The following is a 15,838-nucleotide window of genomic DNA, read 5'->3' on the forward strand; positions in this document are numbered from 1 at the left end:
TATTGATTTCAGGAAGGAAGGGAGAGGGAGAGAGAGAAACATCAATGTTGAGAGAGAATCATTGATCAGCTGCCTCCTGATCGAGCCCACAACCTGGGCATGTGCCCTGACCCAGGAATTGAACCATTACCTCTGGTTCATAGGTCAATGCTTAACCACTGAGCCATGCCAGCTGGGCCAGTTCTGTATTTCTATCAACCCCCTAAAATTTTTCTTTTGGATAGTTCACTACCATCTCAAATTCTACAAATCTTTTGGAGCTCTGAGCTCATTTTTGCTTTATAACCAACTTACCCTCAGTCCCCAACTTCCCAGCCTTAAGGAATTGAAAGTCTTTCCTGATTCCTCCTAATCCTTTTCTCCCATGGTCTGCTCTGTGACTAAGGATAATACTACCCAATTATTGTAACCTTGGTCTTTCCGCTCTCCCCTTTACTAGCCAGCATCAAGACTATCCTATCTGCCCGTCTGTACTATACACTGTTGCTATACACTGTTGCTAGGTTAATGTTTCTACATTTACTGAGTGCTTCCTTTGCACAAAGCACAAAGTTACACGCTGCAGGATGCAGAAATGAATCAAATGGAGGTCTGTTTATAGTCTAATGGGCGGGGGAAGGGGGAGACTTGTATATAAATAATGTCAGCTTTAAATTAGAAAGTGGTAAGAACTGAACGAATACCTAAGTATCGGTGTTATGGGCAAAAGAAGAATGAAAGGGGAACAGGAAGAAATAAAGTTTTGCATCCAAGTTAATAACTTTGGCCTTTAATCTACAGACAACAGGAAGCCGGTGATTTTGGATCAGAGCGATGCTTGATTAAACCACCGCAGCTGCAGGCAGATGGGCTGGTAGGGGCGTGGGCTGGAGGAAGGGCCTCACTGAGAAAGGTATTGCATTTTCACTGTTCGGGGGATTAGGTGGAAGCAGTGGGTAACGTGGATGGATGTCAGAGCTACTGCTGGGGCAGAATCGACAGAATTTAGTCTCTGACGGGCGCAAGAAAGAAAATAAATGGCATCAGGTACTGACATTAATGTATCCACGCTGGAAACTTTAACAAAAAGGGTGCACAGTCTGGACAGCCATTTGGGAGGTAAGAGGCCAAGTCATGCCCTAGCTGGTCTTGCTCATTGGATAGAGCCTGGGGCCTGCAGACTAAAGGGTCCCGGGTTCCATTCTGGTCAAGGGCACATGTCTGGGTTGCAGGCTCCATCCCCAGTAGGGGGTGTGCAGGAGGCAGCCCATAGATGATTCTCTCCCATCATGGATGTTTCTATCTCTATCTCCTTCTCCCTTCCTCTCTGAAATCGATAAAAAATATATATCTTTTTAAAAAGAGGCCAAATCATGTTTGGGATATTCAGCATGTCTACATACACCTGCAGAACATTGGAGAAGAAACTGGCCAAGCCCCTTGGAGGCTGCTGGGTACTGACGAATTAGGCTGAAGAGGGTGGGGGTGGGGTGTTTGGGCAAAAACACGTACCAAAGGGACTATGAACTCTTACGGCCGAGGCCCAACCTGGCAGGAGGTGAAGACACCGCGTCCCTGAAGTAACCCGCTCAGCCTGGCGTCCTGCCGGAAGCAGCCTTTCCCTCCCTTCTCTGCAGAGTTCCAAACCTTCGTCCCCACCCGCCACCGGCTCCCAGTCAAGGGGACTTAACACCCGGCGACGTCTTTTCCTGCACAGGCGCCAGGCAGGCGCCGAGCGCACAGCGCCCATCATCTCAAGAGAGTCGCGCTCCAGGGTTTGCACCGCTGCCTGTTAAACTGGGAAAGCGCCACACGCCGAACCCCACATATCGCGAGACTTGACAGGCGCGCCTGCGCGGAGCTCGCCGGAAGCGGAAGTCAGGGGGCTGTCGGATTCTGTCTGACAAGAGTGGCTCCGTTACCTCGGAGAGGTGAGGTGAGCGTGGTGTCGCACTGACGCGTTGGGGGCCGGAGGTGGGTTTCCTGCGCGTTTCGCCCGCCGAGCTCAGCCCGAGCTGAGGAGACAGCGCTGCGCGGGTGAGTTGCGGGTTTGGGCTCCGGAAAGGAGGGAGGCAATGGAGCCGAGGTGTCCTGGGTCTGCGGTTCCAGGTCTGGGCGCTTTCGCGAGATCGGAAGCCCCTTACCCTTCTCGGTCTGTAGTTTCCTCCGCGCCTGGACGTCCAAGGTGCGCCCTTGGGGGACCGGCTCTGAGGGGCTTTGCGGGGAGTGAAAATCGCGGTGGATTCTAGTCCTTAGCTTCCTCTGTCTCACCTCCCGGGGCAGCGAAACCCCATTCTGGTGAGTCCGTTCCAAGGTATTCGCCTGCAGCCGGAAGAGCTCGGTGTGGTTTTATTTGTGGTAAATAAACTAATGTTGGGGTACAGATCTGAAAGGCAGTACCCTTTTATTTCAACGGACAGGAACTTACGCTGTAAAGTTGTTACTCATGCTGGCGCCAGCTTACTGGCTTTGAAGGCCCAGAGGACACATATCATCATCTACTCTTCGCTGGCACGTTGTTGGTGTTGCTAATCCTCACCGGAGGATATTTTTCCATCGGCTTTGAGAGAGAGAGGAGGAGAGAGGGGAAGTCAGAGAGAAACTTGATGTGAGAGGAACACGTCTATGGGTTGCCTCCTGCACGCCCCTGACCCTGGTCGCAGGGGAAGAGCCTGCAGCCAAGGCACGGGCGCTTGACCGGAATGGAATCGAACCCGGGACGCTTTGGTCTGCAGGCCAGCGCTCTATCCACTGAGCAAACGGGCTAGGGCAGTGGTCGGCAAACTCATTAGTCAACAGAGCCAAATATCAACAGTACAACGATTGAAATTTCTTTTGAGAGCCACATTTTTTTAAAAAATATATATTTTATTGATTTTTTACAGAGAGAAAGGGAGAGGGATAGAGAATTAGAAACATCGATCAGCTGCCTCTTGCACACCCCCTACTGGGGATGTGCCCACAACCAGGGTACATGCCCTTGACTGCAATCGAACCCGGGACCCTTCAGTCCGCAGGCCGACGCTCTATCCACTGAGCCAAACCAGTAAGGGCGAGAGCCACATTTTTTAAACTTAAACTATGCAGGTAGGTACATTGTTATTAACTTAGGGTACTCCTAAGCTGGCCTTTGCTAAAAACGTCCTCAGTCTGATTGAGGTACATTCGCTGAGGTCGACCCCTTCCAACTCTCCCATCCACACTCGTCTTGTATACTTGTTTCGTCTATCTCCTTTCGTTCATCCTCTCTGTATGTCCAAACCATCTCAACATACCTTTCTCAGTCCTCGACCCTACATCTTCTTTCACTCCACAACGTTCCCTAAAATTAACTTAATAAATTTACTTAAAGTTTTAAGTCTTAAACTATAGGTACGTTGAATAAAACGTGATATCATACTTAATAACGATATTATTTATTGATAAAATTAAATTCCTTACAATTTACCTTACAATACCCATAAAATTAAATCATGACAATGACTGTCAAACACTAATGTGAACAATGGCCTTGCATCTCCTTGGAAAGTTTGGGTAAGTCAGGTCTGTATGTTGTTGTTAATTTTAGGCACGATTCCAGGTTCTCATCAATTAGACGACTTCTCAATTTACTCTTGATAAGGTTCATGCTTGAAAATGATTGTTCGCATAAATATGTAGACCCGAATAAGGAAAGAACAGCAAACGCTAGTTTTTTCAGTTGATTATATGAGTCAGGAATACTATTCCAGGTGTTAAAAATCAATATACCTTCCTTCTCCAGGTCTTTCAAAGCAGACCTCTTGTGCTGTGCACTAAGTTCACTTTTGTTTTTCTCCAATATTTCTATGTCAGCACAAAGACGTTCAAATTTCGAGCTCCACAATTCTTTGTTGTTGTTTTTTTTAAATCCAGCAATTGCAATTCAAAGTTGCCAATGTCAATATTAAAGGGAGAAAAATTTAATTCTGTTACAGTAGCATTAAGAGGTTTTTTAACAAAGGCTAATGTCGCTTTGCTGTTTCTGAATTCCTGAAACCTGTTGAGAAAAGCTTCCCTCATATTTAAAAGTGTTGTTGTGAAATAGCAAATGTCAATATCAGAATTATTTTCTTGGCGATGTTTCAACAAGCTTGGAAAGTGAATCAAAGTTTCTTTTTCAAAATCTTGAGCAAAAAGAGATAATTTGTTTTCGAATGAAATAACTTCTTCTAATGTCGAAAAAATTGTTTCCTTTCCCCTGTAGTTTACGATTAAGCTGATTTAGATGAGACATAACGTCTACCATGAAATAAAATTTTTGGATCCACTGATCATTTGTCAGTTCTGGATAGTGAACACTCTTCTCAAGGAGAAATGCTTTAATTTCTGTTAATAAGGAAGCGAAACGTTTCAAAATGTTTCCTCTTGATAACCAATGTACCTTGTTATGCAGCAGAAGATCTGCGTACTCACTCTCCATTTCAACTAAAATTCTTTAAATTGGTGATGATTAAAAGCTTTAGGTATAATGGAGTTGATAATGTTAATCGCCAATTCCATAACTTTGCAAATTTCTTCTGGAAATGTCTGCGCACAAAGTGCTTTTTTTAAAAATTTAATCTTTATTGTTCAGCTTATTACAATTGTTTCTCCTTTTTCCCCCCACAGCTCCCCTCCACCTGGTTCCCACCCCACCCTCTGCCCTTACCCCCCCAACTGTCCTCATCCATAGGTGTACGATTTTTGTCCAGTCTCTTCCCGCACCCTCCACACCCCTTTCCCCCTGAGAACTATCAATCCACTCCCATTCTATGCCCCTGATTCTATTATATTCACCAATTTATTCTGTTCCTCAGATTTTTAATTCACTTGATTTTTAGATTCACTTGTTGATAGATACGTATTTGTTGTTCATAATTTTTATCTTTACTTTTTTCTTCTTCCTCTTCTTAAAGAATACCTTTCAGCATTTCATATAATACTGGTTTGGTGGTGATGAACTCCTTTAGCTTTTTCTTATATGTGAAGCTCTTTATCTGACCTTCAATTCTGAATGATAACTTGGCTGGGTAGAGTAATCTTGGTTGTAGGTTCTTGCTATTCATCACTTTGAATATTTCTTGCCACTCCCGTCTGGCCTGCATAGTTTCTGTTGAGAAATCAGCTGACAATCGTATGGGTGCTCCCTTGTAGGTAACTAACTGTTTTTCTCTTGCTGCTTTTAATATTCTCTCTTTGTCTTTTGCCCTTGGCATTTTAATTATGATGTGTCTTGGTGTGGTCCTCTTTGGATTCCTTTTGTTTGGGGTTCTGTGCGCTTCCTGGACTTGTAAGTCTGTCATTATTTCTTCAAATAGGTTTTCAGTATCTTGTTCTCTCTCTTCTTCTGGCACCCCAATAATTCGGATGTTGGTACTCTTGAAGTTGTCCCAGAGGCTTCTAAACTATCTTCAACTTTTTGGATTTTTTTTGCTTTTTGCTTTTTCGGTTGAGTGTTTTTTGCTTCTTTGTATTTCAATTCTTTGACTTGATTCTTGTGTTCCTCTAGTCTGTTGTTGGGTCTCTGTATAATATTTTTTATTTCAGTCAGTGTATGTTTAATTTCTAGTTGGTCCTTTTTCATATCCTCGAAGGTCTCGTTAAATTTATTGGCCTTTTCTAGGAAATTCTTGAAAAACCTTATAACCGTGGTTTTGAACTCTATATCCAGTCGTTTGTTTTCCTCCATTTCTTTCGTTTGTGATCTGTTTCTTTGTCTCCGCATTTTCGTTGCTTCCCTGAGTTGGTAGGGTAGCTTTGTGTGCTAGTTGTCCTATAGGCCCAGTGGGCCGGCCTCCCAGTTACCTGAGGTGGACACTCTTGGTGCACCCCTTTGTGGACTGTGTGCACAGCCTTGTTGTAGTTAAGTCTTGATTGCTGTTGGTACACTGGGAGGAATTGACCTCCAGGCCAATTGTCTGTGAGGACCCGTTGTGTCTATAATGGAAGAACTGCTGTGCTGGAGACACGCTTATGGGGCAGGACTTGTTTCAGTGGGTCTTTGGTGCTCACTAAATCTGCCTCTTGAATGTGTCACTTATGGATGTGAGGAGTTTGAAATCTGGTGTCGTCTCACACTGACCACTAGATACACTGGCTTCGGGATCTCCAATGGGGTGCAGGTCAGCTACTGTCTGAGGCCACCCAGCAGGAGCTACAGCGAGAACTACAGTTTTCTCCTCTCTTTTTTTTTTTAATGTATTTTATTGATTTTTTTACAGAGAGGAAGGGAGAGGGACAGAGAGTCAGAAACATCAATGAGAGAGAAACATCGATCAGCTGCCTCCTGCACACCTCCCACTGGAGATGTGCCTGCAACCAAGGTACATGCCCTTGACCGGAATCGAACCCGGGACCCTTCAGTCCGCAGGCCGACGCTCTATCCACTGAGCCAAACCGGTCAGGGCCAGTTTTCTCCTCTTTGCTTGGGGTTTGGAGGTTTTGGAGCTGTCTGACCAGAGCTGCAGTTTGTTTGGTTAAGCTGTGATAGGGCAGGCCATTTATATGCAAAAGCTGCTGTGTGGAGTTTGGGTGGGTTTGAAGATTGTGTGGGGCGGGGTCTCAGGGAGTCACTAGGCTAGGGTGTGGCAGACAGTGATGGCTGCCAGTCAGCCGTCTCTGCGTTTCCACATTTCCAAGTCCCCGCATTCCGTGCCCCAGTGCAGTAAACAATGAGTGCTGGGCACACCTCTGCAAGAAAGTCACCCTCGCTTTCCAACTTGATGGCAGACAGTCCAGCTTTTCCCCGTAGGAGTTCGTGTCCCCAGTGTCTCCCCAGAAACTGGAGTTCGGAGTAATCGGGAGCTTGTCTCCCTTCGGGTTGAAAAAAGCAGTGCACCCAGTCACCCGCTGCCAGCCTGATTTGCGCGCCTCTGTACCTCAGCTTTTCAGCGCTTGTGCACCCCTCGATGCTCTTTTCTCTTTCCTTCTAGTTGTAGAACTTCCACTCAGCCAGCTTTCCCGTGGTTCTGGGTGATAGACATTTTGTCTTTTGTAGTTTTGAAGTTGTTGTGCGAGGCAGCAGTTTAGGTGTTTACCTATGCCGCCATCTTCACAAAGCGCTTCTTGATGAATGATGCAATGGTAAGTAAGTATCTCGTGATTAATTTTTTCTTTCAAAATAGCAACAAACCAGTTTCTTACGCCAGTCATACTTTTTGCCCCATCTGTTGAAATTGAGACAATTTTATCGAGTGGAATGTGATGTTTTTCAATACACTCAATTACAGCATTTGCTATAATTGAGTGTATTGAAAAACATCACATTCCTCTCTCCACGTGTTTGACCTTTGAGTGGCAATAATCCTAAAAGTTCTTCTTTAGGACCTGTAGATGAAATAAACCATACAAAGAGTGAAACTTGCGCTGTATCATTTATGTCACAAGACTCGTCAACTGCTATTGATAAAGCTGAAACCAATTTAAGATCTTCGACTTGCTGGTTGGTTATATTCGAAGACATTTTGACTGTTCTATCTTTCACTGTTTTAGCAGACAATGGTAACTCTTTAATTTTTTTTAGAATATCTGCTTTGTTCTTAAAATCCCGAAATAGCTCTTCGGATGCATTTATAAAACAACTTTTTATATATTCACCATCTGTATATGGTTTTCCTCTCTTAGCAATCTCTTGACTAACCACAAACCTTGCAATATTAACATTGTTGGAAAATTGCATCAAGTAATTAAATACAGAACTTGATTTTTCTTGACTCTTCGGAAGTTCCTCAACTGCTTTCTTCCTTGCATCACCGACAGGATATTTAGTACTAAATGACACGTGTTTAGTTGTAAAGTGTCTCTCCAAACTTGATTTCCTGTTATGCGTCAATTTTTCCTGACAAATAAGACAGGTCGGAAGGCCATTTAAGTTTTGAATAAACGCAAAAGTCTCGGTCCATTCAACTTTAAATTCATGGTTTTCATCTTCCGTTTTTCTTTGCTGCTTCTTTGTAGCCATGTCAAACAGGGCACCTAAAAAAAGGTTTCATTTTATAATAATAAAGCCACCAACACAAAATAATTACAATTCTTAAATTGATGACAAAAATACCTGTAGGATTTGCAGCTGGTTGGAAAAATACAGGTAACTTTATGCTTCGAGTAGGTACTTTTGTCACCCGCGCACGATTTGCGGATGCGACTAGCACTAACCACTGCACAATGAGATGCTGACTGACCGGCTCACTCAACTCGTGCATGAATTGTGCGCGCCTCCCTCGCCCTGCGTATCCCGCAGCCCGCCTGCGCCGTGTCTCCCGTAGCCCGACCGACCGACACCCCCACTTCTTCTAACGCCACTTCTTCAAAATAGACTCGCCCAGGCCCAAAACCGACTTCTGCGCATGGGCCACAAAGTTTCAGTCACACTGTACATGAGCACCCGCACATGGTATTTTGTGGAAGAGCCACACTCAAGGGGCCAAAGAGCCACATGTGGCTCGCAAGCCGCTGTTTGCTGACCACTGGGCTAGGGCTTCGCTGGCACTTTCGCACACTCTCGAATTAGCGTTGGAAGACTGTAGAGCACTTTTAATCCAACCCCTGAATTAACTGAAGCCCTTATGGTCCCTACCCACCACCCACCCCTTTTGAGGGTTTTCTTGAGGGAGTCACGTTTTGTTTTGTTTTCCCTCCCACAGATCTAGACAACCTAAACATTAAACAGTACAGCCTCAAATCGCAGAGATAAGTAAAGCTTGGATCAATTAAAATTCTATTTTTTATCTTAATTAAATTTCTTGTGGTAACATTGGTAAATCACATCCTGTTTAAATTTCATTCTCATGAGTAATGCTTGTGGGAGAACATAAAGGTAGAATAGCACATTTGCCTTACCTTACGATTTTTACTGCCCATCTGGTTAGGTGTGGGCCATCTTTCTGATGATTTCTGTGATCCCTATAGGAACCCAGACATGAATTTTAATTAGCAGAATTTATTTTAAATCACACCTTGGATGTGAGATTTTGACAGCAGTTTGCCTGTCCCAGACACGTGGGAAGTCTGGTGTTTGATAGGCATACTCTCTAAGAGAGCAGCAGCCTGAGAGGTAAGACATCTCTGTGCTTCTTGCATCCAAGCAATAATTTCTTTCTCATTTTGTTGGGATGAAGGTAGTAATATAAATATTTGCATGTTTTGAGGGATTTGGGGGAAAAGACAAACGAATGAAGCAGCTATTTTCCAATATCACATCTCCTTGTCAAAGACTGTCATATAAATTAAAATACAGGATGAAAAATAAGTTTGGGGATGTCCGATAAGAGGGAGATTTTGGCCCTAGCCAGTTTTGCTCAGTGGATAGAGCATCGGCCTGCGGACTCAAGGGTCCCAGGTTCAATTCTGGTCAAGGGCATGTACCTTGGTTGCAGGCACATCCCCAGTAGGGGGTGTGCAGGAGGCAGCTGATTGATGTTTCTCTCTCATTGATGTTTCTAACTCTCCCTCTCCCTTCCTCTCTGTGAAAAATCAATAAAATATATTATTTTAAAAAATAAAATACTTTAAAAAAAAAAAAAGAGGGAGAATTTGGTTTCAAAGTTTTAGCATGATGTCACAGGTGCCCTGAATCAGACAACAGGTTTTAGGAGTCTTGAGGCAAAGAACAAAAAGATGGGTTTGGGCCAGGACAGGTAGAGGAAGGGAATACTGACTATTTGGTTGAAGAACACTAGAGGTGAGGTCTACCTACAGAATCCTGCTAGGGCTGACTTCCAGGATTTGGGTGAAGATGAAAAGAAGTGAACTCTTTGTCCCCTGGTTTTTCCAGAATTAGGCCCGTGCAGCCTAAGCCAAACCTTTTCTTAGATGGAGAGGGCTCTCTGAAAATGTGGGTTAAGGAATACTACCTGTTGAGTGAATCCATAATTGTCCTGGAAAACCCAGCTGATACGGATTGCAGGGGTTTTTTAAGTATATTTTTTATTGATTTCAGAGAGGAAGGGAGAGAGAAACATCAATGATGAGGGAATCATTGATCAGCTGCCTCCTGCACGCCTCCTACTGGGGATCGAGCCTGCAGTTTGGGCATGACCATAATTGAACCTGAGACCCTTCAGTCCACAGGCCAACATTCTATCCACTGAGCCAAACAGCTAGGACAGGATGTATGTACTTTAGCTAACTTCAAACTCAGTGTATATCTTCATCCATCCTTCTTTCTACAGTTCCTATGGCATCATAACCTATCCAATCATTTAGCCAGAAGCATGGGAGTTATCCTTTATTTCGTCGTCTTCTCCCAACATCTAGTCAGTGATTAATGCCTCCTGAAATTTATCTTTTAAAACTGCTCTCACTGTCCCTGCCTCAGATTAAGCCCTCAGCATGTCGCATTATTGCAGCAATCTGCGCTTAGTCTAATCTCGCTAGTCTATCTCTACCCTGTTAGAAAAGTGATCTAAATAGTAAATTTGCCCTTGAGACTTCCCTGCTTAAACTACCTGTGATTCCCCATTGCTTACCAGAGAAAGTGCAAGTTGTCTGGAATACGAAGTTTTTCACAATTTAACCACTGTCTACTTTTCCAGTTTCATCTCTTCATATTCACTTCTCCCTTTATGTTTACACCGCATCTGTTTCTTCTACTAGACTAAGAGCCCTTTGCGGGCAGAGTCCATGATATAGTGTTCATCTTTGTATCCCATGACTCTCGTTAGCATAATACCTGTATTATAATAATCAAGAAGTACTCAATTGAAGTCTAGAATACCTTGTCTGAAATTGTTTACTTCTTGACTTTTCACTGGTAACATAGTGTTACATTAAAAAAAATTCTAATGGAAATATATTAAAAACTGTACAGAATTTCAGAATGACTGATACTTCTGAAGCTGTTCCAAATTTTGAAGAGATGTTTGCCAGTAGATTCACAGAAGATGACAAAGAATACCAGGAGTACCTGAAGCGCCCTCCAGCGACCCCTCCGATTGTCGAGGATTGGAATAGCAGAGCTGGTGGGAGCCAAAGAAATAGAGGCAATTGGTATGTATTTGGAAGAATGAATTGTAGGTGGCTGATCTGGAAGAGAATAGCTTTAATCTGCTAGTCCAGAAGACCACTGAGGGCAGGGACCAGTGGTGGTTTTGGGGGTTTTGTTTTTGTTTTTTTTAATATATACTTTTATTGATTTCAGAGAGGGAGGGGAGAGAGAGAAATATCAATGATAGAAAGAAAATCATTGATCGGCTGCCTCCTGCAAGCCCCACACTAGGGATGGAGCCCGCAACCCGGGCATATGCCCTGACCTGGAATTGAACCGTGACCTGGTTCATAGGTCAGTGCTCAGCCACTGAGCCATGCTGGCTGAGCAGACCAATGTTTTTGTTCAGTATGATAAACCTAGTGCCTGGCACTAATTAAGTGGCTGGTACATATTTGCTTTAGTATTTTATCAGCCATGTATGTTTTCCTTAGTGTTCAGTTGTGTGTGCCTATGTGTGTTAATGTTGTTTTTTTAAAAACATTCCTTCTGTGGACTAATATTTTATTTGCAAATACACTTTAGAAACCTAGAGTCTTATGCAAAACTTTGTGTACAATTCCATAAAAAGGTAATGTTTCTGGTTTCACTTTAGAAAGTTTATACAGTGGAAGTTACTTTACTTAATAATTCAAAATAGATAAAAGGAATAAATTACCATACTGCGTTTTTAAACAATTGAATAGTTTTTAGTTTGATTGAAAACTAGCCTATTGTTTGGGGTTTCGGGTTGTAGTCTGCCTGTTTCTCTGCAAAATATGTCCAGTGTAAATGGGAGAATGATTTAAATCTTAAGGATGTTTTAAATAACTGGTGCTATAATATACTGTAGAGAAAAATGTTTTTTATCCTCTTGTTTATTAAGTATTCGACTGAGAAGTCAAATGCAACAGGACAGATTTGTCATGTGTTTTCTTAAAAGTGTAATTTTGTTGTTGTTGTTGTAGGTTGCAAGATAACAGACAGTTTAGAGGTAGGGACAGCAGACGGGGGTGGCCAAGTGACAATCGATCCAATCAATGGCATGGACGACCCTGGGGTAACAATTACCAGCAGCACAGACAAGAACCTTACCACCCTCACCAGTATGGAAGTTATGGTTACAACCAACGGCCTCCCTATGGTTACTACTGATAGAAATGTCAGCAGCTTTTAGTAAAACTGTTTACTTTGTTAACAAGACAAACATTTGCGTGTATTTTCTGTTGGTCATCATTTTGCATCTGATTTTAGAATATAATTTTTTTGGAACTTGAGACATTTTTTAAAAAATAAGATCTTTCTGGAGTGATGTGATGGTTGCTGGGAATAAACACTTCCCTAAAAAAGTTGTGGATTATATTGCTTGATTTCTACCTCAGACTCTTCGTTTCATGACTTAAAAGTACCTTGAACTTGGTATATCTTTTCCTTGTTTGACCTCCAGGAATTCTTTGTTTTACACAGAAATGGAATTTTAAAATAGAACATGCTTGCTTTTACTTTGTAACGTAGGAAGTATCCATGTACTTGGATGTGCTCATTCCTACAATTTTGAGAGACTGGAAAAAATCAACTAGTGAATGCACAACTGTACTTAGTTGTAATGTATTGTACATTAATTCAGAAGTTGGAAGGTGCCAAAACCGGTTTGACTCAGTGGATAGAGCGTCAGCCTGCGGACTGAAAGGTCCCAGGTTCGATTTCGGTCAAGGGCACGTACCTTGGTTGCAGACACATCCCCAGTGGGGGGTGTGCAGGAGGCAGCTGATGGATGTTTCTCTCTCATCGATGTTTCTAACTCTCTATCCCTCTCCCTTCCTCTCTGTAAAATATCAATAAAATATATTTAAAAAAAAAAAGAAGTTGGAAGGTAAAGCAATTGTAGTTGTATTTCTTTTTGGCTCTTGTTGTGTGACTGTGTACCTTCTAATTACTCTCTAGGGATGAGTCAGCTCCGTAATCATTTTGGTCTCCTTTTATTTTTTTTAATTTTTAATCTTCACCTGAGGAGTAAGGATACTTTTTCCATTGGTTCTAGAGAGTGGTAGGGAAGGGGGAGGGAGGGAGAGGTGATTGGTTGCCTCCTGCACTCCCCCAACTGGGGGCAGGGGTTAGACTTCCAACCCAGGTGTGTGCCCTTGACCGGGAATCAAACCAGCGACCCTGTGTGTGCAGGCCAGTGCTCTAATCACTGAGCAACGCCTGCCAGGGCTTGGTCTTTTTAGAGGAATCTATAATAATAAAAGGATAATATGCTAATATACCGGACATCATTCCAGACATCCTTCTGGATGAAGCTGGGGCCGGAGCGAAGCCTGGGTCCTGGGTGCCTGCTGGCAGCTGGAGGGAAGCCCAGGTCCCGGGTGCCAGAGGGAAGCCGGTGCCGGCAGCCAGAGAAAGGAAGGCCCACTCTTGCACGAATTTCGTGCATCGGGCCTCTAGTATCAAGAATAAAACTGTAAAATTAGGAAGGAATCATTCTTAGTTTTAGTGTCTTGATCTAATGATCTAGGGTGGGGTTAGGGCACAATCATTTTATACAAACTCTAAATGTAGTAGGTAAGAATTCATACATTATATAGAAGTGTGACAAAAACTATAATATTCCCCTTCCTCTTCAATCATGTAAATAAGGTTGCATTATTTGACTTTACTTACTTTTATGGTTCTAAATGTGGGTTGATTTTACAATGTTATAATCACTTTCAAATGTGCACCTTTCTGCATTCTCTTCTATAAACACTGTGATGCTGTCACGTCCTTTCAGGGTGATGATTGTATTTCAAATAAATATAATGGCTGTTACATGGTTTTATTTAAATAAAATACTTAGAATGTTAATCAATTTCTCAGTTTTGGCAGTTAGCGTACTCATTAATGTGGTGAGATGGGCTTTTGTCTTTTTTTATTACTCTGTCCTTCATGTCCACTGAAAACAGTTTATTTGGTTTAAAAATATTATTAAAAATACAAGTTTCATCATAGGAATTAAAAGGCAGCTTCCTGCCCTAACCGGTTTGGCTCAGTGGACAGAGCGTCGGCCTGTGGACTGAAAGGTCCCAGGTTCGATTCCGGTCAAGGGCATGTACCTTAGTTGCGGGCACATCCCCAGTAGGAGGTGTGCAGGAGGCAGCTGATTGATATTTCTCTCTCATCGATGTTTCTAACTCTCTATCCCTCTCCCTTCCTCTCTGTAAAAAATCAATAAAATATATTTAAAAAAAAAAAAAAAGGCAGCTTCCTAAGTCTACCTTCTCCCTGGGCACTCCATTCTAGGCCCTTGGGGTTGACTTCTCCCGGTACTGCTCCATGCTCTGGGTCCAGCTCTCCCCGCCTCCCGGTTCCTGAAGAGCCATCCTCTCAGGTAACGCCTTTTTGGGAAAGGCTCTCATGAACCACGTCTTCACACTCGGTGTAAATAAAGAGCAGGCGTTTCCTCTGGCCCCTCATCACATCGGTAGGCAGCACGCCAGTGCCGTTTCATGAAGGAAGGCCTTGGACTACACCTCTTTAGCCAGGGTGAGCAACGGCATGCCTATACCCAGGATGTTCTCTGAAAGCAGACGGGTCTTTAAGAGTATTTATCAGCTGATACAGCCCAGGCACTCCCAACTGGAACAGGAGCTGAGCAGTTAGAGCAGGATCCTGGAGGCCTGCTGTTTCTGCTTTTGACACTAATTAGGGAGAACTGAGGGTGCACGGCAGGGTTGGAGGGAGGGGCGCCTCTCAGGCAGTTCAGAAAAAAGGTGATTTTCCAACAGTATTTAAATATTTTAACACTGATATAGTAGGGTTCACATGACCTGACTACCAGCCCTGCTTGAAAATACAGTAAGAATCTTCCCGATGAGTTACTTCTGCATTCTGCATGAGTTATTGACGTTATGTGCAGGCGGTTTTCCTTTTATAAACAGCAGTCACTATCAGACTGCCCACTATGTGCTCAAACCCAGGAAGAAATAAAAGACATGGTTTCTGCTTCCTGCATAGATACAAAATAACATCAAAAAAAGTAATGATGCCCTAGCCGGTTTGGCTCAGTGGATAGAACGTCGGCCTGCGGAGTGAAGGGTCCCAGGTTCGATTCTGGTCAAGGGCATGTACCTTGGTTGCAGGCACATCCCCAGTACAGGGTGTGCAGGAGGCAGCTGATTGATGTTTCTCTCTCATCCATGTTTCTAACTCTATTTCTCTCCCTTCCTCTCTGTAAAAATCAATAATATATTTTTTAAAAGTAATGGTAAGAGAATTAAAAGTGTCATTTGGAATTAATCTCAAATAGAGTGTTGTAGCAGCATACAGCATTAAGCATAACAAGTTCTGACTTTGCCCTAGCTCAGTGGTCGGCAAACTGCGGCTCTGTTGACTAGTGAGTTTGACGACCACTGACCTAAACTCTCAATTCCAATAATTACAGGCTGTTGTTGTTCCTTGTGATTAAGCCGCTGATTTGGCTCGGTGGATAGAGCATCAGCCTGATGACCGAAGGGTCCCAATTCCGGTCAAGGGCATGTTGGTTGTGGGCACATCCCCAGTTGGGGGTGTGCAAGAGGCAGCTGATCGATGTTTCTCTCTCATCGATGTTTCTAACTATCTCCCTTCCTCTCTGAAATCAATAAAGATATATTTCAAACAAACAAACAAAAAGTAACGTGACTTGACTGCCCCCTTGCAGGATGAAGTGCAAGCACTTACATAAAGAACCTCTAAGTGGAGCCCCCAATAGGTGCCCAATGTTCACTTTGTGCTTCAGAAGTAGAGTGGGGTAACTCTGGGCTGACATGGGTGCAAAGGCAGCTCTAAACTCTCCCTCCAATGTCTCCATGGGCTGATGGGCTAATTCAGTTGGTGTGTTTGTCCCTGTCCCTAAGGGGCAGAGAGAGCCCAAATGTG

The 15,838-nt window shown here is 43.3% G+C and overlaps 2 protein-coding genes across 3 annotated transcripts in view; one reads left to right on the forward strand and one right to left on the reverse strand.

The window, feature by feature from the left end:
- The window catches only part of HOMER2 (homer scaffold protein 2), a 100,929-nt gene extending 99,114 nt beyond the window's left edge, over positions 1 to 1,815 (reverse strand). The window contains exon 1 of one of the 2 annotated variants that reach the window (XM_080651422.1): positions 1,492 to 1,803. The gene's annotated coding sequence lies outside the window, so the exon portion shown is untranslated. Of the gene's footprint in view, positions 1 to 1,491 lie in introns of both variants that reach the window. The other variant, XM_080651421.1, reaches the window with a different exon arrangement.
- Positions 1,816 to 1,853: 38 nt separating this feature from the next.
- Positions 1,854 to 14,161, forward strand: RAMAC (RNA guanine-7 methyltransferase activating subunit). Its single transcript, XM_080651423.1, has 3 exons — positions 1,854 to 2,016; positions 10,787 to 10,965; positions 11,911 to 14,161. The coding sequence occupies exons 2-3, from the start codon at positions 10,796 to 10,798 to the stop codon at positions 12,095 to 12,097; spliced, it is 357 nt and encodes a 118-aa protein (XP_080507549.1). The 5' UTR covers positions 1,854 to 2,016; positions 10,787 to 10,795; the 3' UTR covers positions 12,098 to 14,161.
- The last annotated feature ends 1,677 nt before the right edge of the window (positions 14,162 to 15,838 follow it).

Source organism: Plecotus auritus (genome assembly GCF_963455305.1).
Source record: "Plecotus auritus genome assembly, chromosome: 15".
Classification (NCBI taxonomy): Eukaryota; Metazoa; Chordata; class Mammalia; order Chiroptera; family Vespertilionidae; genus Plecotus; species Plecotus auritus.